This window comes from Osmia bicornis, chromosome 4 (genome assembly GCF_907164935.1).
Source record: "Osmia bicornis bicornis chromosome 4, iOsmBic2.1, whole genome shotgun sequence".
NCBI lineage: Eukaryota > Metazoa > Arthropoda > Insecta > Hymenoptera > Megachilidae > Osmia > Osmia bicornis.
This window is the reverse complement of record NC_060219.1, coordinates 11,711,892-11,730,499: the sequence shown is the minus strand read 5'-3', so window position 1 is coordinate 11,730,499 and position 18,608 is coordinate 11,711,892. Positions and strand designations below refer to the sequence as shown.

The window sequence follows — 18,608 nt, the reverse complement described above, 5'->3', positions numbered from 1 at the left end:
GCATCATAATATTTTACAAGTATGTTATACATTATTATTTGTTATCTGTTTAAGCAGAGACATGTTGATTATTATTTTGTTTTTCGAAATTGATTATAAAAATTGTCACTATCTAATTTATAACTAAGTTGATCAAAATAGTATGCTTATAAAATTTTAATTGATCGACTTCTATCTTTTTCACATTTCAAATTATAAAAAAATCATAAAAATAATTTCAGTATTTATAATTATAAAAACTACTGGAAATAACTATTTAAAATGGTTTGTATATGTATTACATTATGGCATGTTTTAATTACGTACGTAATTAATAAACTTAAAATCCCGAAACGAAGAAAATTCCTTACATATTCTATAATCAATATTTAGTAGTTGTTAATTAAACAAATACATTTCTAATACAAGATTTGATCTAAATGAACAATTTGAAAAAGGGAAAAGATCAATAAAAAATGGAATATTTATTATATTTTTTAATATAAAACAAATCATGTCATATATATATATATAAGTTATATGTACAATAATTGAAACCGCCATCAAAGTACATTCTGAGGTAAAATTCATTTTCAGGGAAATAATTTATTGCACATGGGCAGAAAAATATAAACTACGCTGATTTTTATAAAATATGTCTTCATTGATAAATATCGGTTAATCGCGAATAAAAATTTCATAATTTACAATTATCACTGCGAGCATAATTAAAATTAATAAATGTCACGTTAACGTAATATACAAACACCCCATTACATTCCTTCTAGGCAGGTTTCAATTATTTAAATGTAATGTGAAACATTATTAATTATTTGAACATATTCAGGCTGGATCTTCCCCAGGAGTAGATGTAGAAGTTCTCTGAGACTCGATTTGTGTTCTATTTTGCGCATTGCCGGTTGCAACCGCTACTTTGTGTTGTGCAGCTAAACATTGCAACTGTTGAAGCTGTACAGGTTTGACAAGAGTTCTCTGTAACTATAAAAGACAAAGTTTATAGTGTAAAACTAATGATAATTGTAAAATTTACATTAGTTACATATAGCACATACTTGTTGCTGTGATAATGTTGCCACTCCAAGACTTTGAGTTTGTTGACTACAATGTCCTGTAGAAGCTCTAGCATGCAATGATTTTGTCAATAAAGTTTGTTTATTTGCAGGTACTACTTGGGAAGAAGGTGTTGTCTGGGATGCCATAAGCACTGGTTTCGTTGCTGCTATAAACAGAACATTTTTTAATTTCTTTATCTACTGAAAAGAAATTTTATTTTTTTTTCCCCTTAATTAAAGTGTTATAAACGGTACACCCTTACATTATAATATGGTGTTTATAATAACTTACCCATTATAGGAGTTAACACCTGTTTGTTACCAGATAATATTAACTGACTTGCTGTAACCGTCTTCGCAACAGTTACTAACTGATTTGGTAAAACAGTCGACTTAACTTGATTTGGTTGTACTTGACGAGTCATATGATTAAGTCTTGGCCTTTGAGATCCAACAAGCTGAATTGCTTGTCCACCCTAAAAAGACAATATCTATCATTTTTTTGAAATTGTTAAACTTAAATTATTCACAAAGTTGTTTCTCAAAATGTACTTAGATACCTGTGAAAGAGTGACAGAATTACTACTGCGTATATTTTGTTGCGATAATCCTTTTACTCCAGATGGTATTATCTGGGCTAAAATATTAATTTATTAAATAAAATAATTCAGCAGGAAAAAATGAGAAGATGATATATTGTAAAGAATAATTCGTACCAATTGGTAATGATAAGTGAGTATTAGCAGGATTAGCTATTACTACAGTTGGTGTACTTCCAGCAATAGCTGTTGTAACAACTGTAGTAGCTACCATCTAAACAAAATCGTAATTTGTTTATTAATTTGATACATATCAATTGCACGATATATGTATAGGTGTATGAAATGCAAAAAAAGAACTAACACTAGAAACCGTAGTGCAAGTATTGGTTGCAGAAGATATAGGTAGAGAAACAATGACTCCTGTAGGCGTAACAGAACCCGTCGTCGCTGATACATTTAGCGACATTGTAATGGGTTGTGATAATCCGGGAAATGATACCTATTGCACAAAGAATACGGTAGCAATTTATCTTTTGTATTATATGTATATAAAAATGAGCAACTTCTCACAACCTGAACATTCTGAAGACCGTTGATGGAATTTGATAGACTAGTAAGATTTACACCCTGCAAATTTACATTAGTAGATGGTGGAGTGGTCATTGAAGTCGCAGCCTGATTATTTTGACTGGAAGAAGCGGTTAATCGTTCGAGCAGAGAAGAACCAGAATTGATTCCTGGTATTGGATTATCTGCAGACGGCGTTCCTATTGTAATTAAGTAATAAATTTTAATAATTAAGATGTACTGAATTATATAAAAATATTACAAACATAACACACCCGCTAATAGAGCTGAAAGTCCCGGCATTGATAACCCAAGCGTCGAAGTAGGATCTTGTACACGAGCTAATCTGACAGCTGTGGCTTTTACCGGTTGCTGTTTACAACCTAATTGTCCTGTTAAAGTTGAACTTAAACTTACCCTTACCTAAAAAATATATTTTCATTATTATGATAATTTTAGAAATGCACAATCATAAGATCAATTTATTTACTTGTCCAGTAGTATTAGGGACATTAATAACGTTTCCATGACTACTAAGAACTCTAGATGGGATGGAAGCATTCAATGAGATCCTTCGTGGTTGAACCTTTTGCTGAGTCAAATTGGCAGGACTACTATTTAACAAACTAAGAATCGCAGCGTTATTTGATTTGTTTGGAGTCTGTGTATTACTATTCATAGCAGCAGCGGCAGCGTTTGCTAAAAGAATATTGAAATAAATTGCCTTTTTTTTTTGGGACACATCTTTCCCCTTTTTAATACAGTTTATATCAATTTCAGGACAAACCTGCAGCTTGCTGTTGAAATTGTTGAGCAGAATTCATGAGAGATGTTACAAGAGCAGTTATTGCTGGATTGGTAGAGTGCTTTTTAAATGGTATTTCATTTTGGTTCTGATTAACGGTTTCCGTAACACAATTCTGCGTTCCCGCTTGTAACTGAGCTTGCTATAGGTAAGAAAATATACATATATATACATGTAATATTACTTAAGTATTAAAATAAAACATATAGCTGTATATAATTCCTACCAAAACTGGAACATTTGTAGATGTAGCATTGTTAATATTATTGGTAGACTTTTGTTGAAAAACTAAAATTCCCGACCCATTACATGAACTACCATCAGTAACTGACATTGTAGAATTGTCAATTTGTACAGAGGTGGAAGCATTTGATCCACCATTAGTCAAAGATTGCCCTGGACTTAGTGACGAAGCGTCACTTTGGGCAATAACTTGTGGTATGTTCGATGAATCTACACATGTCAAATTATTTTGTGCAGAAGTGGTAGCTTCTGTTATAGTTTTTATTGAAGCCACCTGTCCAGCCAAAGTGTTTAACTGACCTTGAGCTCTTGATAAAATCTAAAACAATTATTAATAAATGTTAAATAATCTTAATAAAATATTTTATAACCAATCGTTACTTTACCTGCTGTGCCACGTGCTGAGATTGAGCTTGTTGTAAATGCTGAGCAACTAATTGCGCGGCTTTTGCTTGTTGCGCCTAAAATAACATATTTATGTATAATTAGTAACATAGTAATGTAAAATTAAAAACTTTAATTTGAATTTTTTAAGTAAATGCATACCTGTTGATGTGCTCGTTGCATACCAGGTGTACATGTTACACGAGGGACCTGCCCTGGTACAACATGTTTTATTCTAACATTTTTCCTACCCTCTTCAGTGAATATTTCCGTGAATTGTTGAATGTAATGATTTGCCAAAACTCTCGTACCTAATGTAAATCTATAAAAAAAATTAACTTTCAATTATTTATCTTCGAGATGTAATAATTTTTATCAATAACTACATACCGGCATGCGGATCCATTTTTCTCTCCTTCACGATGATTCTTATCCATATAAAGCTCTCCCAGGTACTCGGAATTAGAAGGTCTTTGCAAAATTGAGAGCTTTATGTGATCTATTTCGCCTTGACTTCCTCCAGTTTCTAATATATATTCTTCTATAACCTGTGGCAAACAGTCTTTTGTTTCTCGCGGGCGTTCGTATGCTTTCGCGAATCTATTTTATATGAAATGTAACATTAGTACAATGTTTCGTAAGGAAAAATTATGCATTAAAGTAATAGATTACTGGAATGCACCTTAAAACATCGATGGGTGTATTTGGTGGAAGTAAAGGAGGATTCGTAAGAGAAGGTGGGGGGCAGGCAGTGGTTGTAACTACTCCTCTTTTTGCTTTTAGTTTCTGCATTAAATCTTGTATCGTTAATCCTTCTGGCTGAGCTAATTGCTCCAATTTTCTTTTGCGATTAACAGTAACCTGTATGAATATTATTATTAACAGTGTACCGAAGCTGATTAACAATTTAATTGAAATAGAAACTTACTTGAGAAAACTTTTTGGCTTGTCGTATGAGTTGATGATCGGTAAGTAGAGATTTAGACTGCCGTAGTCGTGTTGTAGCTAAACTAGGAATAGGATTTGGATCCAAACATAAAGGTCCTTGGGTAGCCGCCACTAAGTGTGATTCTAACATTAATCGTTCTTCGTGACTCCAGTCGCCATCGCTAGTTAATGTTGATACATCTGAGAGTACACTCTAAGATATATTAAACATTACATTAATTTATTAAACTATTTTTCAATTTTCTTGTACAATTGGAAAAAAAAGCAAATTTCTCACTTGTGTTGTAGGTTTAAGAAGTACATGATGAACTTCAGCTTTAGTTTGAGGAAATGTTTTTCGATAATCTCGAACTTCAGCTATTATACAGCCATCATAAAATAAATGAGAATGGTTGGTTTCTAGTTGTTCTGCTAACATTGCAGGCAACTGACCATTATCTATACATGAAAGCAATTCACCCTGTTCATAACCCATCAGTTGTGTTTCAGCTAATATTGAATTTTTATCATATTGATTTCCCTTATCACTGTTACAGAAAATCAATTAGTTAGCGTGTACTTTATGGAGATTTGATAATCTAAAGACATGTGTATCTATTAAAAAACATAAAATGCTCACCTATTCCTTACAGCTAATGAGTATCCTTTATTACCAGCATAGAGATTAACAATTAATGTATGTAAACCTTCTCTTTGCACCAACCTTCCCAAAAGATCACATTCATTTTCAAGATTGTTCTGTGCATTTGAATAAATAAAGATATTGTTAGTTAGTTAGTTAAATACTTTTTGTTCGTTAAATGTTTAAAAAAAACATTTCACATACCAATACAGAATCAGGTGTTGCATGAGGAACTTTAGTAAGTTCTTCAAAATATAATCTAGTTAATTTAGATTGAATGCTATGTTTAGAATGATTTTGCTCCTTCCTTTGAACTGATGGTTTATCAGATGTCAAGTTCAAAGAATTTTGCCCTTGAACATTTTTCCAACATTTGGACACTTGATTAATCATATCCTATATAAAAAATATATTGTATAAATATACTTGGTAATATTAATATTTCTAGTATATTACAATTAGAATACACAATAAAAATTATTTGAAAACAATTTGCAAATGATACCTGAGCCTGCCGACAAGCATCTTCTAAACTACAGGCTGCACCAATCATTTTATTCTCTGATTACTAATATCACTTAATGTCATATCTGCTACAATAATAAATCTTCACAGTCTGAAATAATCAAATTAACTTTTAATAAAATAAAAATCTCATCTAATCAAATGAATATAAAGTCATTAAAATATTAAATTTCATTCAACTGCTGCTAAGTTATACAGTATTAAATACATATTTAAGGAAAAATTATCAACGATAACAACTTTGAAGACAGTTTTATTCAACATGGAAATATGATAACAAATAATAATATAATTTATTGCAATATATAACAAATACCAATGTTAAATGATTTATACATTAAACTTCACATATATTTTTTATTTACATATATTTGTTTACTGATGAGACTAATGTCTTTCATATCTCATCTTTCAAATACTGTAAGAAACATTTGAAATATAATATTGCATCAACATTTGAGAAAATCATAAATTAATGAATAACAATAACAATAAATGAAATTTACCAAAATAAACAGTTATTAATAAACAGTAAGTTAGTGATAAATATACACAAATGCGTTTTAATCATAACGTGAACTCACCGAATGTCAAAACAAGCACGCTATATAAGAGGTTATGTAAATGTTTATGACCTAACATTGATTACAACTTAATAATTCAAGTAATACAAAAACAATAGGTTATTTACCTCCACGAGATCCAAAAAGTGATATTATGGTAAACATTGGACACAGGATGTAACTTAACTTAATTTTTTATCATAACCTCATATCACTTGATAAATAGTATATATACAAGTTTACAGATATCAAACATACGTGTCAACGAGACCTAATAACCAACAAAAATTATTTAATGTCAGATAAATAATATTTACAAGTTATAAACGTCATTTTAGGACACAACGTAACCTATTATACAAACACCACACAATCATAGACTGGAAAATTGCCCACATTTCGCTCTAGCGACATATTCACTTTACATTTCATAGACTCAAACTAACATCGGGCAACCTAAAGGCAAATTTAGTATTTTATATATATATATATAATACTGATCTTGTGTTAAAAGAGGATAAATACGTTAGGAAAATTATTAGTGGAAAAGAGAAGCAGCATTAACTAGTTCAACCAACTTCTGAAGAAATTTAGTTATGAAATAAATTGCAAATAGCTCAATCACTTTATTTGCATTTTCCAAAAAGAAAGTCTTTTTAAATTGAAAGACACAATATTATCGTGTTATAATATTTTTTTAATCGAATAGCGTCATATTTATATGTATTACATATCCTCATTTGTGGTACAACTGCACTACTTAAGCTTTTATTACCAATACGATTCCATTCTTTAAATAAATTGTTCGTGTTTATGTTTGAGATTATAATAAGACTATGTTCAAGATGTAAATATTTTATATCGAAGATCGATATTTGTGTATAAAATTCAATAAATTTTGGTAACGTAATATTAATCCAAAAAAGTGTTTCATAGTTTGTGGGAAATGCATGCGTTCCAAATTAATGAAAGAAGGCAGATTTCGCTTCAAGATTTTTACGAATATTTGTAATCTTTGTAAGTAATATTTTAACAAATGTTATATTTTACGTAAAAATATTTATTATGATTTTTTTTTAATAATAGAAGTAAAAGGTTTACATCTCTTAATGATTTATAATTAACGTGTTGCAAATTTAAATACGAATTTTTCTAAATTTTCAGCTTAAGCATACTTTAATTTAGAAATTAGTAAACCTGTGAATAATAATTTTACGTATCTATACAGTACATATTTTATTTCTATAATAAATCATCATTTTATTTTTAAAACATACTTCATGTTATTGTAGGTTATAAATTGTATTGTAAAGTAGCTTGAACAACCCGCCATTTAATACATAGTTGACATCTCTTACTCAAGAGGGTATACGTGATCATTAATCGACATCATAAAATTCCTATCTATATAATCGTACTAGTGATTTAACGAAAATTAAGAAAATGCATCGTTGTTCATGACTATCAATAAAGAAGAAAATTGTTACGAATTGATTTTGCTTTACGTTAAAGAACGTTTGTCGCACGAAGTATTTCAATACGTGTACTGTGATAAGACTGTGTCTTCGTTAAATAAATAATCGCAATTCCTAATAACTTATTATAAGTGTTGATTTGTCTATTCTGTTGTTTTGATTTATTAATGACATTTGAACTTTAATATACAATCAAGAATAATGGGTGTTGGCCTCAAACCATTAGAGTTTACGGATTGCTTAACTGATAGTCCCTACTTTCGAGAAAATCTTCATTATCATGAACGTGAATTGGAGAACACTAATCAACAGATTAAACGACTCATCAAGGAGGTCAAAGGGCTTTTATTAGCTGCCAAAAGTAAGTTTATTGTTCTCTCTATGCGCATGTAACAGCTGCTGTCATTTTATTCTGTTTTGCCGTAATATTTCTTAACGATATTTTTCATAAAATTAAGGTATGTAACAATTTTGTATTTAACTGTGTGTTGTCACTAATTTTTCTTTTACATTTTTTTTATTTTTATTTTTATTTTTATTTAGGTTATTAATAAGTACCTTAATTATTTTTTTAATTGCAAATAATTTTAATTGATTAAAATTTGATAAAATATGTAATTTTAATAATAAGTCAATAATGAATTATTTTTAGATTTATCCAAAGCCCAGAAAGCATTTTCTAAAACATTACAAAATTTTAGCTTTGAATGCATTGGGGAAACTCAAACCGAAGACGAAAGTCACATATCGCAAAGCCTTAAGAAATTTAGTGAACTTATTGCATCAATAGAGGATGAAAGGGATCGCATGGTATGCAATGTTTTTAGTAAATAAATGTGTTTTATATGTGTTGGAGAAGATGATTGTAGATAAAGATAATTTGTATAAAAATATCTAAGATATTTTAATTTATTATCAGTAAGCAATATAATATGTACAAATTAAATCTTACACTTTGATATCAGCAATTCAAGACAATTTGTGTACTGATGTATGTAATTATGTATTGCTATTATTTATAAAATGAACCATTTATATATTTACATTAAGTAGATGTTTATGCAGGTTATTTTAAAATTATATTAATAAAGGTATTATCTGTTTGTTTCTAAAGATATCAAAAATATTATTATAGAAACTTCGTATTGTTGTAGAAGGAGCTGAACCTGGTTGAATAGGGGTATATATTTTGAGTCATATTTTCAAACAAAGTTATTATGTTCTGTATATTAAATTGCATTTACCTTTTTTCAGTACTTTTTAAAATCAAGTAAATTAATATATTCTAATGTACATAAATCTTCATATCTCTGATTGCACACAAATGGTTTTTTTTTAAGCATATAACAGCTTCCAACACTTTGTTTAGTATCCTTTTCTAACAGATAGAAATTTCATATATTATTGCATGTATTTGTTATGTATATATACACATCTTGGTACAATGTTTTTAAGCATTTTATACTTGTAAATGCAAAACAGATTATGTAATTTTAGTGTTATTTTAACATTTTACCAAATTACATACTTATACATCTTTAATACAGGGGTAAGCTATACATATTAGATATTTGATATGCAAAATAAATCTTTTTCCAAATAGTGAAACGAAGGTTGTTGTTTTTGCTTGTTTCATTATAGCAATACTAGTGCATGTGTGTGGACATAGGACACATACATACATCTATATTCTTTTCCTAAATGAGGAATGTGCTTAATAATGTTTACCATTTTGTATTGTTTCTGATACTTTCAATTACTTGCACACAATATTTAAAACATAAATAACTAAAATTTTTACACAATATGTATGTATTAACAAGTAGGACACTTCCTGTTTACATCATAAACTGATGTATCTATCTTTTGATACATAAATGTATTTATAATAAAAAAAAAAATTACTGACTAAATAGTAACATTGTAATAATTTCATGTATAGCATTTGTTCATTTATGTATCAAATAAATAGAAGTAATTCTACTAGTTTTACAAGCAGCTGAAAGTCTTTAATAATGTAAAATAATTTACATGATATTTTACAGAATTTTTCTAAAAACTAGAGTTATTAGATTACATCTATTTTAATATTTTTTAAAAATGATTTATTAACTCATATTATAAATTTCATATTTAATTTTGGTCTATTATGCGTTACATTTTAAATGTATAGAACGTATCATTTATCATTTCAGTTTAATTCATATAAGTTTTGATAATTTTATTTATGTATACATTTATTTTAATGTGTAGGTCAAACTCATTTTTATATAAGTAGATTTATTTATTCGTCACGATTCTTTTTTTCTAATTCAGTGAATTTTTATTTTTAGCTTAAACGTGCAGATGATCAAATTATACTTCCACTGGAAAATTTTAGGAAAGAACATATCGGGGGAGTTAAGGTAATTTATTAAAGTTTTTTGTGTTTATTAATATATACAAAATATATAATTGTAATATACTTGCAGGAAGGAAAAAAGAAATTTGAGAAACAAACTATCAAATTTTGTCAAAGTCAAGAACGTTATTTAAATTTGTCTACAAAGAAACAGGACAATGTTTTGCAAGAGGTATAAATGTTACTTATATACAATACAGGTAAAAGATATATACTATCCAATCTAATCTAGTATATATTATGGTTAGGCTGACGCTACACTGGAAATGGCTGAAAGACATTTTTGTCAAGCCAGTTTAGAATATGTATTCTTACTTCAAGAAGTACAAGAACGAAAGAAGTTTGAATTTGTTGAAACTGTAAGTTATATTTTCTATGGATTAACAATAATAATAATAATAATAATAATAATAATATTTTTTTCAGTTATTAGGTTTTATGTTTGGCTGGTTAACATTCTATCATCAAGGCCATGAAGTTGCTAAAGACTTTAAACCTTACATGACCGAGTTACAATTAAAAATACAAAAGGTTGGTTTTCCTTATTATTCTAAGTTTCATTGCTTAAAGATATATGAAGGAAGCATTAGTATTTTAAAGAAGCACGATTCTAAAACGGATTACTTACATTAGCACTACTCAGAGGATAAAAGATTGCTTTGTACACTGTAACATCTATTTATATAATTATATTAAAAGTGTAGGGAGACAAATATTTCTGAGCTTGAATTCGAATTCAACTCTTCCACTTACTGAATAGTTGCTTTAATCATTAAGCCATTCAGGCCGTTGACGAGTATTTTCTCCCTCGCTCTTAAAATTGAAATGGCTGATGCCTAAATAAGTACATTAAATATTGTTACTTCACACTTTGTTGTCTATAAATTTTGTATTTACATTAGAAATTGCTAGTAAAGTATGCGTTTTTATTTTGAATTGCAGTGTGCACATTTTGTTTCACGAATAAGTTTTGCTTTACAAATAATAAACGCAATAATACATATTTTTATTTATTAAAAATAATACAAAATAGGATTATCAAATAGAAAAGTTATTACTAACAATAATCAGAAAAGTAACAAAAAGAATTTCCTTGGGTTGTAATAATCATCATGGCCGGATTACAATATAATTTATTTATACATATATTATTAATATCATTGTAAGAAAATATGACACAACATACCCCAAATGTCTTAGAGATTATTAGGAGATATATAATTTGGGTATTTTTAAATGTTTTGTGTGGCACTTCAAAATACTTTTAATATTAGTAATTTTTTATAATTGAATTAGTTGTTAATATGAAACTACTTGTAGAAATATTTGAGAGTAACTTCCTTACTAAATTATTGTGTGGTGCAAATATTATTAGGATAACAGCATGACAATTAGCTTACTAATTTTTAATTTTATGTGTGTGTGTGTGTTTCACAAGACTAGAGACAATTTCCTTGCTACCCGGGATAAAACAGAATCGCTTATGAATAAAATGAAGGATATGAAAAAGGTATGTACTTTTGTTTTGTACAAATATCAATATCTATATTTAACTTAAATCTTTTTATTTGTAATATCTAGAAGGAAATATCCAAAATTATTATGTATGTTATTTGTTTCATATGAGTTTAAAAATATTAATTTTATGTTAATTTTAACCCTTTATGGTCGTATTTCATTTATACGCGGATGCCGTGCTGGTGGCTAAGAGCAGACATACGACCGTTAAGGGTTAATAAGGTGCTACAAATATAGTAGTAATATTTTCAATTTATAGTCTGCTGTAGAAAGTGGAGTCAATAAACTGTACACCCGTGAAGGCTATTTATTTTTAATGGAAAAAAGTGAGTGCACAGATTTTAATAATAAATTTCATTAATGTGATTAATGTATATATATATGTATAGAGAAAGAGAGAGATATAAATGTATTTAATTTTACAGAAGCATTTGGCACAACATGGACAAAACAGTATTGTACATATCAGAAAGACAAGAAAGAATTTACTATGATACCCTATAATCAGCTTACTGGGAAATTTGTAAGTGAAGCTTTTACTATATAGAATTTGTATTAATTTATTATTTAAAAAATTCATCTATTATATGTTTTAATAGAGCAGCAAAGAAGTTCTAACGCTAGCATCTTGTATACGTCGTATGTCAGATACAATTGAAAAACGTTTCTGTTTTGACATCACCACTGTTGATAAGTAAGTGTGCTCATAATATGTACCTTCAGTCATGATTGTTTTATGTATTTTTAACAGTAGAATCTGGAGCATAGTAGTTTACTTTAAATGATTTATCTAACCAGATACTATGTTTTATGTTTAAATGTCTATTCTTCAAAGTTTGATACGTTTTGCATTCTTGGGAATTTAAGGTAGGTGATAGATAACCTACTCTTACTTCATCTAAAATTAAACTTATTGTTAATAAAATGATGCCATTTTAATGTGAAGTAATTGTAAAAACAATATACAAAATAATAAATATTATAAATAATATTGTGTATATTACATAGAAATTCAATGAAAATAATTGAAATATTACCAAGGATTTAAATGTCTACTTAAAAAGAATTATAGTTTCAAACTAATGATTTATAAAATAAAAAATGTTATTTGTGATATAGTTTTTTTTTTCTATTGATTGTATGTCACAGTTTTCTTTATTTTTTCAGGCCTAATGTAGTATACACATTCCAAGCACTATCTGAAGAAGATAGAAAGTTGTGGTTAGATGCCATGGATGGCAAAGAATCAGTAAGCATTAAGGTAGGCAATTAAGTAAAATTAAGCAAGGTAAAATCTATATAATATTATTCAATCCTAGAATTACGCTGCGGTAGGTGCATCAACAAAATCCGAAGAAAATGTTTTAGATGAAACAGGCTTTATGTTTGTATCAAAATGTATTGCAGCTCTCGAAGAAAGGGGTAAGATCAATATAGCCATTTGTAATGTACAATACTTTTTAATATTTTATCAGACTGTTCTTTTATAAAATAATTTTAAATTGATCCACTACTTGTTTGTTAGGCCTTGAAGAGCAAGGTCTATATAGAGTTGTTGGTGTTGCTTCAAAAGTAAATAAGCTTTTAGCAATGGGATTAGATAGAAGGAAACTTGAAAAACTTAATCTTGAAGACCGCTTCGAATGGGAAAGTAAAACCATTACCAGTGCATTAAAAACTTACCTAAGGACGTTATCCGAACCGCTAATGACTTTTCGATACTATAACAGTTTCATTTCAGCTGCGAGTGCGTATAGGTATTCTCTATAATATTATTTATTTAAAATCCTGATTAAGAGTGTTAATTCTCCTATATAAATTCAATTTTTTCAACTTAAATTTTATTCATAATAATATATGTGTATGTTGTTTAATATTATTATTGTTATTGCAACTTTTAACAGAACAAGAAGTGAAAGAAGCACGTATAAGTGATATTCATAATCTTGTTTATCGACTACCGAAAGCAAATTTTAATATGCTAGTTCTTCTTATTAGACATCTTTGTAGGTATGTATTTATATTTTATTGCATTAATAATTTACATTTCACGTAGTTTACTGTAAAAATATATACAATCAAATTATCTTTCCAGCGTCGCGAAAAAGAGTGATAAAAATCTAATGACTGTGGGAAATTTGGCTGTATGTTTTGGTCCGTCTTTATTAAGACCAGAAGAAGAAACAGTTGCTTCTATAATGGATATTAAATTTTATAATATTGTAGTTGAAATTTTAATTGAAAATTGTGAAAGAATAATTGCTGGTCCACCGCAAGATACTATACGCTCAACACAAAACACTGCTCCCCCTAGGTCACAGCGTGTAAATACAGAGGACGGATCGGCGTCGTCCGGTAATGGTACTCCTTTTTTAAAATACCCAGTACATGTTATGTCTTCACCACATGGACATGTAAGTTACATATAAATTTATATTTAAGATTTTTCGTTAGTTTTCCAATATAATAATTTAAATTAAATTATTTATGAAGCACATTACAAGGCCATACTACGACGGTCCATCAGCAGTTGTTACTAAAACACCTTCTATCGATGATCGAAAAAATGGAGATTATGAAGAAGCAGAGCATACAAGTCACAGAATACCGCCATATCTGGATAGTCGCAGCGGACGTGTCAAATTAAATAATGCAAATGTCATGTACCATTCTGCAGATAAAGGTTATTATTTTATATATATATATATATATTCTATATGTCAGTATATTTCATAGTTTAACAAACATTAATATTGTATAAATATAGTATTAACAAGTGGCAACACAAGTAGTTCGAGTGAATCAATTGCACCCGATCCATACTCGTTTTCATCCGATTTGCCAGTGAAACAAAAACGTGGTTCTATGATGCCTGTACATTATCCATCAGGTTACACTCAACGAAACAATCCACCAGTATCTGTGTAAGTCCTTTATTAATAATTTTTTATTTTAAACAAAATTATAATTCGTATTTTCAATATACTTACACGTCTTTTACAGAATTAACACATCACCCGGTAGTGGACGTTCAAGTCCTGGACAGGTACCTGGCATTTGGTAAATACAACTATTACTGAAATCGAGGTAAACCATATTGAACGTTAACGAGTAAATATATATATATCTTTTTTTTCCAGGAGAGTCCGTACTTTATACGCTTGTGTAGCAGAAAGCGACGGAGAGTTATCGTTTGAACCAAATCAGATTATAACAAATGGTATAAAAAATAATTGGCTGTATTTTTAATTTCGTAAAGAAAGCAAATTTATTTTACAGAATATTAATATTAATTTTCAATTACAGTAAAGGCCTCTTTGGAACCTGGATGGTTAGAAGGTACATTAAATGGTAAGACAGGATTGGTCCCAAAGAACTATGTTGAACAATTACCTTAAATTTAAAACAGCCAAAGAGTGCCTAAATTGTTTTTACATTCCATAATTATAAGTTCTTTTAGCACTGTTGCTTGTTGAAGCATATGTTCATGAAAACAAAAAATAATGTTAACAACATATGCGAAACGCAATATTTTCTATTTAAATTCCTTTGGGTACAATTTACATAGTCAATTATATACATTCGTATATACATTTTTTATTTATTAGGAGCCTCTTTGCTCAAAAGCGTCTATATTGTATATAATCTATTGTAGAAAAATTTATATATACTTATATACAAAAGCATATAACGCTAATATATTACATGATATTTAAATATATTTGTACTGAAAGATATTGCTCCAATATGCAGCTAGTAGAAAATCTCGTAGGCAATAATATTTGTTTATACTGCGATAGTCTATGCATATACGTTCGCCCGAATACACACACATACACAATATAATATCAGAATGTGATATAAAATAAATAAATACCAAATATAATCAGAATTTTTAATAAAGACTTTATTGATGTGTAAATTTGATTTATTTAACTAAATACTATAAAACAGTAAACATATACATAATTTTTAAAAACAATTATTTCATATTGTATTTTTATGACATTTAACAACTTCAATTTAAAAATTATTTTAAAAATATTAACAATAAGAATTTTTTACATTGTGGAATGATTTATAATGAAATGTATTAAATACAACAACAAAAATATTAAATACGTTATTTGCTACGAATATCGATTGTTTTGTTAGGAACTTATAATAAATACGATTTATGGAATCACATGGTTTGGAATAATAAAAATTAAGGAAACTATTATCTGACCAAAATGTTTTACATGTCGTCTATTCTTTCTACAAATGTAAGATATTTAAAATACTGTTTACTTTTATTAAATATGGAATCTAGTTTAAAATGTATTGTAATTGAAAATTATATGCAATTATTGATACATAGATAATTGTAATTCATAGAAAAGAGAAAACGATTTAATTTAATTATTGTTGTATAAAAATGATAGTAAAAACATTAATGCGTAAATATATATATAATATATATATTATATAAATGCTAAGATTTGCTTATTAAATATGACGATATCTGATATTTTTAACTAAACAGTTAAAAAAGAAAGTCATCATTTTCAGTTATGTAATTGTATAATTTATATAATTTCACGGTTTATATAAATTATTATTTAAATTTGTTAAATAAATTTCCATTCCTAGACATGCTGCTTTTAAAGCATTCTTTTCTATAATATTCCATATAGAACTCATAAATAAAGTATAACACAATACTGCAGTTAAAAAAAGACGACCTATATTAATTCCAATGGCTACACAATAAGATGTAATAGAACAATCCAATCCCATAGACCAAATAAGTGGTATAATTAATATACAACCTAATAATAAATACCAATATCGTTGCCGCCGAACACTTTTTAGTGATATTTCACATATTTTTATAGCCTCTTTCAATGAATCTTTAATATCTACATTTGTATACTGAGACTTGCTTCCTACAATAATGATAAAGTGTTAACAAGTATTCCATTTTTTACAGTATACATTATTTGATATATACTTATAGTTATCAACTTACCAGAGGTAAATTTAAAACTTGCCATAATAGCCTCGTGATCAGAATAACTAAAATCTTTGTGAGGTATTCTTTTTGGAAAAGGATGTTGAAAATCTGTTACCTCTATCTATAAATAGCATAATAATTAATAAGTATTTGATAAATAATTTCTTATAATCGAAGTATTAAATGCATAGGAATAATTTAACATACTTTAATATTTTTTGAACCTGAGAATAAAATGTGATCTATACGCTTTCCTTCAGGAAAAGCTCTTGCAAATTTTGAACTAGTGTAGCTATTATTGGCACATTCATTGGTTCCTAAATGACTAGAACTATTTGAGCAAGCATCTGCTAAACCAGCAACGCCACACATAATTTTATAAGCTAAATCTTGAGATTCTGCATTGAGATCACCTCCCAATATCACAGAATCAGCACTACCAGAAGTCATCCTAATAAACTGGGCAGTATCAAAAGCTTGTAAAACTCTATGTGCTTTATATTCATCATTGGATCTGCTATATTCTGCATGTAACTGAAATATTAGTCACAGTTATTATTTATTGAAAATTCAAAGAATATATGAATAAAATATAAACACTTTAATAATTCATTACATGTGCAATATAAAAGTGAATATTTAAGTTATGAACTTTAAGTTTGCAAAGACCAACTCCTTTTCCACCAAACCAATCTCCATGATGTATTTTGTGTACATATCCATTTAACGGCCATTTATGAAACATTATATCTTGAATAGGATATCGAGATAAGATACAAATACCTGATCCAGCAACTCCACTAAAATATAAATTACATTTTAATATTTAAAACATGTAAAAAGAACATTTCTACTGCAACAATCTTTATATAAATATTTACCTATGAAAATAATGTGAATACGGGAGTTGTTCTTGAGTTTTAGCCTTCATCATTTTAAAATCATCATTGGACCACACCTCTTGTAAACAAATAACATCATAATTTTCTGTAGCAAATTTTTCTGCAATTGCTACCATGCGAGCTTTTCTATCTTTTGCAACATATGGAATTCCCCTATAATATGAGGGATATAAAAACAATCTTAACAATTGTAAAAAATACAAAAAATGAATACTTAAGATACAAACACAGCAATTATATATAAATCAATGTTCATTATTTGTTCAATATTTATTTTAATTTAATTTTTATTCAATAATAATTAATATTCAATAATTATTAGATAGTTACTTACCAACAATTCAAAGTTAAAACATTTATTGACACTTCGTTTACCATTTTTTATGAGCTAGTTAAAATATTATTTGTTTAAAAAAATTCGATATGTATTTCTACGTTTCACAGTTCTTTGAGGAATATATTGATACCACTTATTTATGCCTAAAATTATTAATGATTCTATTGAACCTATATTTGGTTGGTAAACTGGCAAAAATGCTATCTTTGCGCTATCTATGCGAAAATGGAGGAAAATACTCGACAACTTATCGACAGTTCGGTCGGTAAGTTGTTGCGTAGCTTCCGCTACACACGATAGATGGTGCTAACTTTTTTGATACCGACATTATGGCGTTCGGGGTGTCAGGGACCCCGATGCATCGGTGGCGCTTTCTGAATATTATATTGGGGTATTAGGGACCCCAAAGCAAGAGAACGCACTTTGCATTCGGACATTATGGCATTCGGGGTACCAGGGACCCCGATGCACAGTTAACGCTCTTTCCGTACCAACATTATGGCATCTGGGGTGTCAAGGACCCCGATGCACAGGTGACGCTCTTTACATACCGACATTATGGCATCCGGGGTACTAGGGACCCCTGAGCACAGGCAACGCTCTTTGCATACCAACATTATGGCGAGTGGGGTGTTAGGGACCCCGCTGCATAGGCGGTGCTTTCTAAAATGCATCAAATTGATTTGTTAGAAAATTTGTTGCGCAGGATCCGCTACTATCTTATGAAA

At 28.6% G+C, this 18,608-nt stretch overlaps 3 protein-coding genes across 10 annotated transcripts; 1 reads left to right on the top strand and 2 right to left on the bottom strand.

Annotated features, from left to right (window-relative positions):
* Positions 1–445: 445 nt before the first annotated feature.
* On the bottom strand, positions 446–6,704 carry LOC114878433 (transcription factor SPT20 homolog). 4 transcript variants are annotated; one of them, XM_029192255.2, is made up of 22 exons: positions 6,603–6,700; positions 6,380–6,522; positions 5,669–5,779; positions 5,368–5,559; positions 5,161–5,279; positions 4,819–5,068; positions 4,522–4,734; positions 4,276–4,454; positions 3,984–4,193; positions 3,756–3,915; positions 3,596–3,670; positions 3,193–3,528; positions 2,949–3,108; positions 2,652–2,860; positions 2,437–2,584; positions 2,168–2,361; positions 1,956–2,093; positions 1,769–1,865; positions 1,613–1,689; positions 1,345–1,528; positions 1,053–1,219; positions 446–978 (listed from the first exon to the last, which is right to left on the bottom strand). In XM_029192255.2, the coding sequence occupies exons 3-22, from the start codon at positions 5,714–5,716 to the stop codon at positions 823–825; spliced, it is 3,312 nt and encodes a 1,103-aa protein (XP_029048088.1). In that variant the 5' UTR covers positions 5,717–5,779; positions 6,380–6,522; positions 6,603–6,700; the 3' UTR covers positions 446–822. The 4 variants fall into 4 exon arrangements, with proteins under 4 accessions (XP_029048088.1, XP_029048086.1, XP_029048089.1 ...); XM_029192253.2 differs by having other exon boundaries at positions 6,380–6,704; XM_029192256.2 differs by having other exon boundaries at positions 1,053–1,216; positions 6,380–6,704.
* Positions 6,705–7,093: 389 nt separating this feature from the next.
* On the top strand, positions 7,094–15,531 carry LOC114878418 (rho GTPase-activating protein 26-like). Of its 5 annotated transcripts, XM_029192225.2 has the most exons (21): positions 7,094–7,268; positions 7,924–8,087; positions 8,379–8,536; positions 10,060–10,131; positions 10,198–10,299; positions 10,376–10,486; positions 10,554–10,658; positions 11,566–11,637; positions 11,905–11,971; positions 12,071–12,168; positions 12,245–12,339; positions 12,813–12,906; positions 12,965–13,067; positions 13,171–13,392; positions 13,550–13,655; positions 13,741–14,059; positions 14,139–14,328; positions 14,413–14,569; positions 14,649–14,705; positions 14,786–14,865; positions 14,952–15,531. In XM_029192225.2, exons 2-21 carry the CDS (start codon positions 7,928–7,930, stop codon positions 15,041–15,043), a joined length of 2,460 nt encoding a protein of 819 aa, XP_029048058.1. In that variant the 5' UTR covers positions 7,094–7,268; positions 7,924–7,927; the 3' UTR covers positions 15,044–15,531. The 5 variants fall into 5 exon arrangements, with proteins under 5 accessions (XP_029048058.1, XP_029048061.1, XP_029048060.1 ...); XM_029192226.2 differs by lacking the exon at positions 7,094–7,268 and having other exon boundaries at positions 7,589–8,087; XM_029192229.2 differs by lacking the exon at positions 7,094–7,268 and having other exon boundaries at positions 7,997–8,087; positions 8,428–8,536.
* A 168-nt stretch (positions 15,532–15,699) lies between these two features.
* On the bottom strand, positions 15,700–18,073 carry LOC114878395 (putative neutral sphingomyelinase). Its single transcript, XM_029192171.2, has 6 exons — positions 17,878–18,073; positions 17,523–17,696; positions 17,258–17,441; positions 16,849–17,175; positions 16,657–16,762; positions 15,700–16,573 (listed from the first exon to the last, which is right to left on the bottom strand). Exons 1-6 carry the CDS (start codon positions 17,919–17,921, stop codon positions 16,224–16,226), a joined length of 1,185 nt encoding a protein of 394 aa, XP_029048004.2. The 5' UTR covers positions 17,922–18,073; the 3' UTR covers positions 15,700–16,223.
* Positions 18,074–18,608: the final 535 nt, after the last annotated feature.